Raw genomic sequence first — 10,002 nt, forward strand, 5'->3', positions numbered from 1 at the left:
GATTGTTTGCGATCTACAATCCAAAAAAATCGATATTTAATCTACACAGAGGGAAAAAACAAATAATTTCACAACCTGGAGCCGGTGAAAGTTCTGGCTTTTTGCTTGAGTGATGACTTTAACACACACACTGTACAGGTCACCGTACTCGGAGACAACATGCTGCGTGACTGTCTTGAGATGCTCACACGTGTGCCAGTATTTCACGAGATGTGTAGGATAAAGTCTGTTATAACAAGATCACAGAGTGAGTCATCTCGATTTATCTCCTAGTCTTGAAAATGAAAACGTGCCTGACAGCATCACGTGCTTTGTGTGATCTAAAAAAAACGAGGGCCTTGTTCACCTGATGAGCAGGTATGTATATATGGTTATAGATTCTGTGTGATTTCTACATATGAACCCGAGTACTTAAGTTTTCTTGATTTAACATCATGTGAATCGAGCAAACCCCCATAGGCGGGGGTTGATTGTTGCATGATCACATTCATTATCTATGTGTAAATGTGCTGCTGCCTTGCTGAAATAACATATGATCGATGTCGGTGAGGCTGGACAAAAGCTGTTGCATCACTTTATCAATCTTTTTTTTATTATTTTTTTTATATGTGCATGTAATCGATGGATGTGAGAACAGAGTGAAAACGCTCCACTTCACGCTGCTGAGAGTTTGAGGGGGCTGTAATACGCCACTGTAACAAAGAGTTGAAAGAAATGATGAATAAGAGCGGAGAGCCCGGTGCGTTCACAGGCACGTTGTGCTGGGGCACAGCATCACGGACGGACAAACTGCTGTGTGCAAGTTGAGCTGCACGTCCGTCAGTCTGTCTGTCACGAAGCGTCGCTCAGGACGGAGCATCTCCGACAGCAGCTCTCTCCTCTCCAAAGGAACATTTATCTGTAAGTGACGGCTCATGCTTTGTATTCTCTGTATTCAGTAGTTTTCAGCCTAATAGAACTGGTTGAAGGGGGTTTTTACCCAAACGCATTATATTACAGGTGAAGGAACATTCTGTAAGTAAGAAAAATAAACTTCATTAGCAACATTTGTTTATTATATTTCTGTGAATGCATTTTAGCCAGTGAAAAAAAATCTTGTTTTTTGGGGTTTTTTGTGCTAAAATGATGATTGTGGTAATTCTGACAACTTTATTTAAGGAAATGAATTAGAAAAAAAACGAACTCGCGCTTAGAGCATATTTTGTACATCATTCAATGAATACAATGCTTATAGTATCTGCAATGCAACTGTTGCTGAAGTGGTGATAGTGATAGTTCGCTACAGCAGCTTATATTGTTTATGCTGTCCAGCTGCTTATGGCTATAGATGCTGCTGCCAAGGTGTTCTGGATCTGCTCATGTTTTATTTCTGATTTATGATGACACAGTTATAGTCTGTGCAGCATTATATCAACTGCATAACACTTTACACACTGGTCTGTTATTGAATGTATGCCCATGGTAAACATTATAAGGATAGAATAGAATAGAATAGAATAGAATAGAATAGAATAGAATACAGCACTATTTCACTTAGCCCAGCATGGAGCCGTAACAAGCCTGAGAGGACATAGAGTATGTGTTCTGCATTGCACAGACTCACAGCAGGTTGAAAGGCAAATAGACCAACAACTGTCAATCACATTCTAGCTGCTGTTTTAATAAGCCCAGGTTTATAGGCTCACACTTGAAAATCAGAGTCCAGCTGCTTGTTGAGCCCTGATTACTCAACGGAGATTCAATCGATGTTGTTCACTTGTGATTTTAATTGTGGGTTGTTTGGAGAACCCTGAACAGTTGAGGATAAACCCGATGTGGCGTGGACAGTAGAAGGTCCTGGACTGAGATTTGGGATTTCCTACATTTGAAGTTTTAGGTGTGAAATGCCGGCTAAGAGTGTAAAAGAGGTTGGAAACACCACTGGCTTTTGATAATGACATATTGATATTTACCATTTGATGACATATCGATAGTGACTACACTACTTTATAATAAGTAGTAGTACTTTTAGAATAAGTGGCATCACGCTCCCTGCCATCATGTTCATCAGAGTGGGGAAAGCTCCACAAGGGGCAGTTCCCAGAGAGTTAAGAAAATAAACCTGATATGATCTAATTCCTTGAGCTGCCGCAGGCGGTGACTGTCAAACTCCACCTGCCAGGAGAGAAGAATCAAATCAGTGTTTTGGCAGTCTGTTGATGCACAGTGGCAGAGCCTGAAGTGGGACCCCTACAGATGGTGGCGACATGGGGCCCTCTGAGCCCCCTCTCCTAATAAGATGTCTTAGGATAACCTGTGCAGTGTGACACAGAGCTGCTCGACGCCACAGTGCTAACCTCAAGTGTTTCTCTATTTCACATTTTTTGACAAACGAGACAAACTGAAAAAAACATTTCATCCAGTCTTAAGGGTGATTCACACTGTTTCATGGTCAGAGATTATTTTGATTATTATTTTGGAAACAAAAACAAGATCCAGCCTTTAATGAGATTACGATCATCTCTTCCTAATTAAAAAAAAAAAAAATATATATATATATATTGATGTAATTTATATGGATTTCAGATTTTTAATGTCCTTATCTCTGTTCTAAGTGTATTTGAAATTCAAACTGCTTTCACGTCAGACCCCCCCAGACCCTCTCCACTGAGGTTTAACCACAGCCATTGAATATGACTGATTGCATCTTGTACTGTAGGTGTGACAAATGTATATCCGAGTCAGAGAGACTGTGGGCGATAATGATGACTATATATATGTGTGATATAATTTACAGTTAGTTTCAGAAAGTATTGAAGAATCCTTAGAATTATTCTTTGTAAAATAAAAAGTGAGATCACAAGTCACAATTTATTTTAAGCAGCATTTGAGTGTGTAGTGTGTTATGTTGGAAAAGTGACAAAAATAAATATATTCAAAAAGGTTGGTAACCAAACAAAAAAAAATCTTTTTCTCCTCAACTTTAATGAGAAAAGCAAGTCATTAACAATATCAGAGACCATGCTAATATCAAGCATTTGTTTTGTTTCAGGAGGACATTATATCAGTGAACTGCTTGATTTCACAAATGAGCAACAGCTCAGGCCTTTTTCTGCTATAATCCACCTCCACGTGCAATTTGGAGACATGACGTGATGAAGGTTTCAGTGCATGTAGATGTAGAGAAGAGACTTTTCAGAGAAGTAAGAGAGGCCATCTGTCCAAAAATGAAAATTTTGAAATTAATAGCATCTGTACAGTCATAGTTTCTTCCTTTTCGCTATCATGTTATCAGATACATGCATGCAGGTACATGCATGCTGTTTACTACACTGCTGTCCCACAATGCAATGCACAAAGGAAATGAAGGAGCTACTTACTACAAAACATTATATGAAACATATGAAATATATGGGACATTTTTATTTTCTTTGTTCAGTTTAATTGACAGGGCACTTCAGATCACTGAAATGACCAAAACAGGAAATAAGGTCTAACTCAACAGGCAAAAATCATTTTTTAAATCTTTTACTCTCAAAGATCTTTCATGAATGTCAGTAATCCTGTTACTCAATTCAAAATGATCTCATACGTCTAGAAAATGTCTTATAACAGTTATTTTAGTTTGCCTTGGTTTCGGTGGTTGTGGTAAACCTAATTGAGAGGTTGTTGAAAAATGGATGGTAAATCATATCCTCTGAACTTGATTGATGTCGATTCAGTAGGGAACCACTTTCTTTTGAAATAAGTCTGTCCCTATGATGGATGTGTAGGAAGTGGTATTCACAATGCCTGTGTGTAGGTCCAATGGCTCACATCCATTTTGATTTTCTTGGAATAGATCAATTGACATTTGAATATAAGCTCCCCAGAACGCCTTTGAACAGCACTCAGCACTTATTACCTATTTTTTCACCAGTTGAAATTGTTCCATTGTCCTTTTTCCTCTCAGTCTTTCTGATAAGCGCGAACAAGTCTGCAGTGATGGACAGGACACAAGACATAATGGCTTTGATCTGTCTGTTATTTCTCAAACTGCCAAAGGTAAAATAAAACATTAATATATATTTGATGACTTTTAGGGTAACCCAACTACAGAAATTTCTTCCTAAAGATTTATAAAATGTTTGACATGCAAGTGAAGGACAGTGCTTCTGAAGTATATTTTTGTGTGTGTCCTTACAGTTTGATATGGCTAGTGGAAAAATCTTAGAGGAGACTTATCAGAAGTGGGTTCAGTATAAAGAAGACTGTGTCGAAATGATAGAAAACCAGCCGCTCCCTCAAGGTATGGAGAAACTTCATTCAAGTACTATTGAGTCAAATATGGCAAGAGAAGGAAAAGGAAAGGAAAAGAAACTGGGAAAATTTCACATTATACCATTTAAAACTGCATCAAAAATGATCATCTATGGCTTTGTTTTTTATGAGGAACAGATATCTTTTCAGTTTCTTATTCTTCTTTTCCAGTGGGCCTGTTCTGTAACAGGACTTTTGACAGATACGCCTGCTGGCCAGATACTCCCGCCGGCTCTATGGTCAACATCTCGTGTCCTTTCTACCTGCCCTGGTACGACAAAGGTAAATCACACTTTTAATGACTATGATAGAACAAACATGTCAATTTGTACTCTTTCTATTGGAGTATGCTTTTGGCAGCTGTCAGAAAAGGTCCATCCACCTACTGACACTTTAATGCCTCTCTTATATGTGCCTGTCCAATAAAACGGTGCAGCCCGGAACAGTTGGCTTAGCTTAGCTTAAAGACTGGAAACAGCGAGCTGCTAGTCGCACTTTGTCAGAAGGTATTAAATCCATCTATTAGCACTTCAGTATATGTATGAAATTTGAAATAATAGAAACATTTAAGAAACGTGATTATTTTGTATTTCTGTGTGTATGTGTTCTTTGAGTGCGTCTGAGCATGCCTGTATCTTTCAGTTTCTTTTCCCAAGGTTCTGTAATGATAACCTGTGCAGGCTATTTACTTGGTCTCTGCCCACTGGATGCTGTGATTGGCTTCAAGCCGCTGTAACCCTAATTGGGAATAAACTGGTAATGACTGAAGGACTGACTGTTTCTCCTCCAGTGTCCCACGGAGTTGTGCGTCGGCGGTGCGGCTCTGATGGCCTCTGGGAGGGCGAGAACAGCGGGCAGGTGTGGAGGGATATGACACAGTGTGAGGAAGAAAAAGAGGTGACATCTCAAGAGGTACGGCAACCAAAATGTCATCCAGCTCGGGGGTTTATTTGTTGCAGCTGTGACAGTTCCTTTTGTGTAGCGTTCACTGCACTGCTAAAACTGGGGTCGTTTCTTGTCAGACGCAGATCATCACATAAACATCTAATGGAAAAGAACAAACTCTGAAGTAATTGATATATACTTAGCCTATATGAGTTTGAATGCTACCAACCAGTGTTTTTCAACTGTGAAAGAGGTGCAGTTAATACTTTAATTTGCAAGTTTTGAAACATGCACAAGTCAACTATCAGAACTAACCTTTAATCCCCAAACTGCAGGTGTAAAAAAAAAAAGAAAAGCTAAGAGTCATTAATAGTTGAACTTGACCATTAGTGATATGATGGAGACATATGGTGAATAGGGAGTTGACACATACTGTTAACTGGCATTCAAGCAAACATGACTCACCTTTGTAGGACTATTTACTGGAATCCATGGCAGGAATCCAGCTGCACTTAACTTTGTATTATTACAATATAACAAAAATATTAATATTATCCATCCCTTGATATTAATTTATTTATTTTCATTAATATTTGATGAATTAATACGGATGCAAAAAGTATAAATTACAAGTTTACATGAAATACATAATAAATATATAATTTGAACAATAACTAAAAGCCAATTTGAAAAGAAATGTCTGTAAAGCAGGTATAAATAATTATTTTTATATTAACAATAGATTACATGAGTACATGGATGTGAATTATTACCCAGTTAATTAGCGTCTTTCAGCTCATTGTTTTAGTTTTATGGACTGCGACATTACTGCAGGCAGCTGCTTTGCACAAGAGGTTAGGAGCAGACGTCATAGAAGTGAAGTCATTTATTGGATCTGACTTCCAAACAATGACCGGTGTGGATTTGTCTTTACAGTTGTGGTTCAAACAACTGATGGTGAGCTTCAGGATGTTGTACACTGTCGGCTATTCCTTGTCCCTCTTCACGCTCATAACGGCTTTTATCATTCTCCTGAGCTTTAGGTAAGCTGTCTGACATATGTGCAGTGATTCTTGTTGTCATTTTAATGCAACAAACATTCAGTATCTCATGGCAGCTGGGAAAGATGATCATTACTATCACTCATGAGTCTGCCTGACTCATTCCATTGTCTTTGACAGATGCAGAGAGAAATGCTTTCAAACTAAAATAGATAGCTAGATAACATGCTGCAAGTTTATAAGGAAGACAAATACCAGACTCCGGAACTGTAATGATCCTCAGCATTCATAACAACCAAGCACTAATGCAGGTTTTAGAAGAGTGCGGAATCAACAGATTCAATGACTAATTTTACTACTACGGCATGCATAGTGATGAAACAGAAAAGCGACATGATTAAAGCATTATATATATTTAAAAAAAAATTAAAGACAAAATACAGTAGGTGCAAATTGTGTTTGTAGGTGCTTTTGCAGCTCAGATGAAAGCAGCTCATGAAACATTATAAGAAAAGCAGCCAAATCATATAGAAATACCCTGACACACAAAATACTAACTTGTTATTTTTATGTCCCCCGACAGGAAACTACATTGCACCAGGAACTTCATTCATGCAAACCTTTTCCTCTCGTTCATCCTGCGAGCTGTATCTGTCATCGTTAAGGACACCATGCTAGAGCGCCACTGGGGACGAGAAATCATGAAACAGACCGACGTGAGTGAAATGCTCAGTCACCAGGTGGGTCCTATTTTAAATTTGTTTTTGCATTTAATAGTTTATCGTTGTTACTTATTGAAGGTTACAGATAAAGATTCTTAGGGGAAATATCACACGTGACGCTAACACATTCAGATACTTTCATGAGACAAATTTAAACATATGTGGCTTTTCACATCCATTTCCTCTAGGCTGCTTTTGGCTGCCGGATAGCACAGGTGATGATGCAATACTGTGTCCTGGCCAATCACTATTGGTTCTTTGGAGAGGCAATTTATCTGTACTCTGTGCTCATAGCCTCAGTGTTCATCGACAACAACAAGCACTTGCCTTACATCTGTCTGGGCTGGGGTAAGTTTCATCTCCAAATGAACAAACACCTTAGGAGTTTTTCTTGGGCTTGCTGCCTTGGGTTGCTGCAGGTGATCTCCCTGTGCCATCCTCTACAATCCAAGAGCACTTCACCACAGTGATACCAAAACAGTTCACATTGAAAAAGCTGGCATGTTGCAACAGCCGAAACCTCTTTACTGCCCTACCTCTGCCCCTCTATTGTGCACCTGTTTATAACTGCAAATTAAATCAGGTGGACAACAAAGCATTTCCTGTAACAGCAGTGGTGCTTTTATAGATGGATGCCATGGAAACATCTGCACAGTTATTTATATAGTTATTTGTTATTTAGTTCTGAAGCTTGTTTCTGGCAGTACCCGCAGCACTGAATCTTGCAATCCTTATTGTCATTGTCTTAGGAACACCACTTTTATTTGTGGTTCCTTGGGTAGTAATGAAGCTGTTGAAAGAAAACAAAGAGTAAGTGTATGTGCATGTGTGTGTATGTAGTATCTCCATGTGCATAATCATTTCATGTGTACACCCCTTTCCCTGCTGATGCACATCAGACAATGGAGAGTTACTAACATCTTCTTTTCTTTCCAGGTGTTGGGCTGTCAATGAGAACATGAACTATTGGTGGATCATTCGTTTCCCAATTCTGTTTGCTTCACTAGTAAGGATGGCGTGTGCAAATAATCTAATCAGTGTTTAGTTGCATCCCTTGTATGTGTCATCATCTGGCATTAGGACTCCTCTGCAAAATGTGTCATAATATATATATTTTCTGCACAATATATATTGTATATGGCATATTCTTTTTTTTCCAGCACAGGAAACAACAACTGATATTTGGATTTTCTGATCAACAGATCAACTTTCTGATTTTCATGAAGATCCTGAAGGTCATTCTTTCCAAATTACGAGCCAGCAACCAGAGTGGATACCCGGATTACAAACTTCGGCAAGTTGTCTCAGCATATTTTCAATGATGATAAATTAGATGACAAATTTATTCGACTCTACTGTCTATTTTTTGTTAAGTCAAGGCCATGACTCTGGCTGTCACAGAAAAGCAGTGATGAATTTTGGCAGGAGGAAGAACAAAGACTGAAGCCGAAAAATGAAAATTGACACAAGAATAACAATATGTATGATGTTGTGACAAATTTCCTGCTGTTTGATTTGTCCTGTTAGGCTTGCAAAGGCAACCCTGACCCTCATTCCTCTGTTTGGGATTCATGAGGTCATATTCATCTTTGCTACAGACGAGCAGACAACAGGCGTTCTGCGCTACATTAAAGTTTTCTTCACCCTTTTTCTCAATTCATTTCAGGTAAGTTCAATTGAGTCAGAGAATGACTGCTTCCTGTTACTGACATGTCTGACGCTGTAAAACAACGTAACTGTTGAGACAATATCTAATGTGTTTCATGTCTAGCAAATGTAGTACATGCTGCTGAAACTAAACAGAACTTTTCATAAAATCTGGCCTCTCTGCAGGGCTTTCTGGTGGCTGTGCTCTACTGCTATGCTAATAAAGAGGTTTGTTGTTTCATGTCATATTCTCATTTCATGTTTTTTTTTTTAACCCAAAATAGAAGATACTGATCAGCCATATATACCAGTTACAGTGACAGAGCTACCACGTACAGTATATGAATCTACATGGTTGTAAAAGTGTAAAGTTGGGCTTAAATGATCCATATTCACTTTCCTATGAAACCTATTGATGGTCATCAGTTGGGAACTTGCAGATGACCAGATCATCTAAGGATACATTAGAATAAAAAGACAGAAAAAAAATGCTTTAGTCATTCATTTCTGTCCAGGGATCTGAGTTTCTGAATCAAAATTTTCTATTGCTGATCTGATCTATATCACGGTGAATGATTTTTCAGTTTTCTTTCAATTTTCAAGCATGAGATTGTAAAATGAAGGAAAAAGGCTTTACAAAAACTGTGACACATCTCCACTCTGGATGCAGGTGAGGACTGAGCTGAGGAGGAAGTTACGCAGCTGGAGGATGGAGGCGGAGGTTGTATGCTGTGGACAGTGACTAGCCATGCTTGACTCTCGAGTGGACACTTTTTCCATCGCCACAGTGCCGGAGCGCAACAGATCCTCTGCCACAACGATGAGGGCCATGCCTGACGGTTCACCCACTCCTGACAGTTCACTGATTTTCAGACGTCAAGTTCAGCCAACCTCCCCACAACCTGATGCTTCTTTGCTGCACTGTCCATCAGTGGTAAACAGAGATAACACCCTGCAGCATGGGGATCAGGATGAGACTGGACAGTCGTCTGTGGCAATGCGTATGTCCTTCCTCATTCATCTTCAAGACCCTGTGGAGTTGCTCCCACATGTTGTAAATATAGATTCAGACTGAATCGCTACATTGTTGCATTCACTGCACTTTTTTTAAGATTACATGTGGTTCATTGTGAATATGTAAAATTGTGAATAAGTAATTGTTATTGTGTAAGCTTTAACATTGTTAATATGTGAATAAGTGATTGTGATCATTTAGGATTTAAGACATCTGTAAAAAATTAAAAGGATATTTGTTTATATTAACTCTTTTAATGTGTGATGGCAGCAGTGCTTATGTACTACAGAGTGGGTCAGATAGTGTATGGGGTAATCACTTTACCACATGACAGATGGGTAGTAAACAAAACAATATAACAACAGATGTCTCAACAGAAAGTCTGAGATAGATTATAAATCTGTAGAGTTAATCAGCACCAGAACTATATGCAATGTCTTCTTTGTAACATACA

At 38.7% G+C, this 10,002-nt stretch overlaps 1 protein-coding gene across 1 annotated transcript; it reads left to right on the top strand.

Moving 5' to 3' along the window:
* Nucleotides 1-3,960: 3,960 nt before the first annotated feature.
* Nucleotides 3,961-9,275, top strand: LOC111658615 (glucagon receptor-like). Its single transcript, XM_023411181.2, has 13 exons — nucleotides 3,961-4,023; nucleotides 4,165-4,267; nucleotides 4,450-4,560; nucleotides 5,069-5,190; nucleotides 6,100-6,206; nucleotides 6,748-6,904; nucleotides 7,075-7,234; nucleotides 7,636-7,696; nucleotides 7,823-7,892; nucleotides 8,089-8,180; nucleotides 8,414-8,552; nucleotides 8,720-8,761; nucleotides 9,204-9,275. Exons 1-13 carry the CDS (start codon nucleotides 3,964-3,966, stop codon nucleotides 9,273-9,275), a joined length of 1,296 nt encoding a protein of 431 aa, XP_023266949.1. The 5' UTR covers nucleotides 3,961-3,963.
* The last annotated feature ends 727 nt before the right edge of the window (nucleotides 9,276-10,002 follow it).

The sequence above is a fragment of the Seriola lalandi genome, unplaced genomic scaffold (genome assembly GCF_002814215.2).
Source record: "Seriola lalandi dorsalis isolate HSWRI2012SDOR001 ecotype SW California unplaced genomic scaffold, Sedor1 jcf7180002054464, whole genome shotgun sequence".
Lineage (NCBI taxonomy): Eukaryota > Metazoa > Chordata > Actinopteri > Carangiformes > Carangidae > Seriola > Seriola lalandi.

Coding starts and splice junctions, on each gene's coding strand:
- LOC111658615 (XM_023411181.2), top strand. CDS start 3,964: ATGGACAGGACACAAGACATAATGGCTTTGATCTGTCTGTTATTTCTC. Junction 8,181..8,413: donor TACCCGGATTACAAACTTCG/GCAAGTTGTCTC, acceptor TTGTCCTGTTAG/GCTTGCAAAGGCAACCCTGA. Junction 8,553..8,719: donor TTTTTCTCAATTCATTTCAG/GTAAGTTCAATT, acceptor GCCTCTCTGCAG/GGCTTTCTGGTGGCTGTGCT.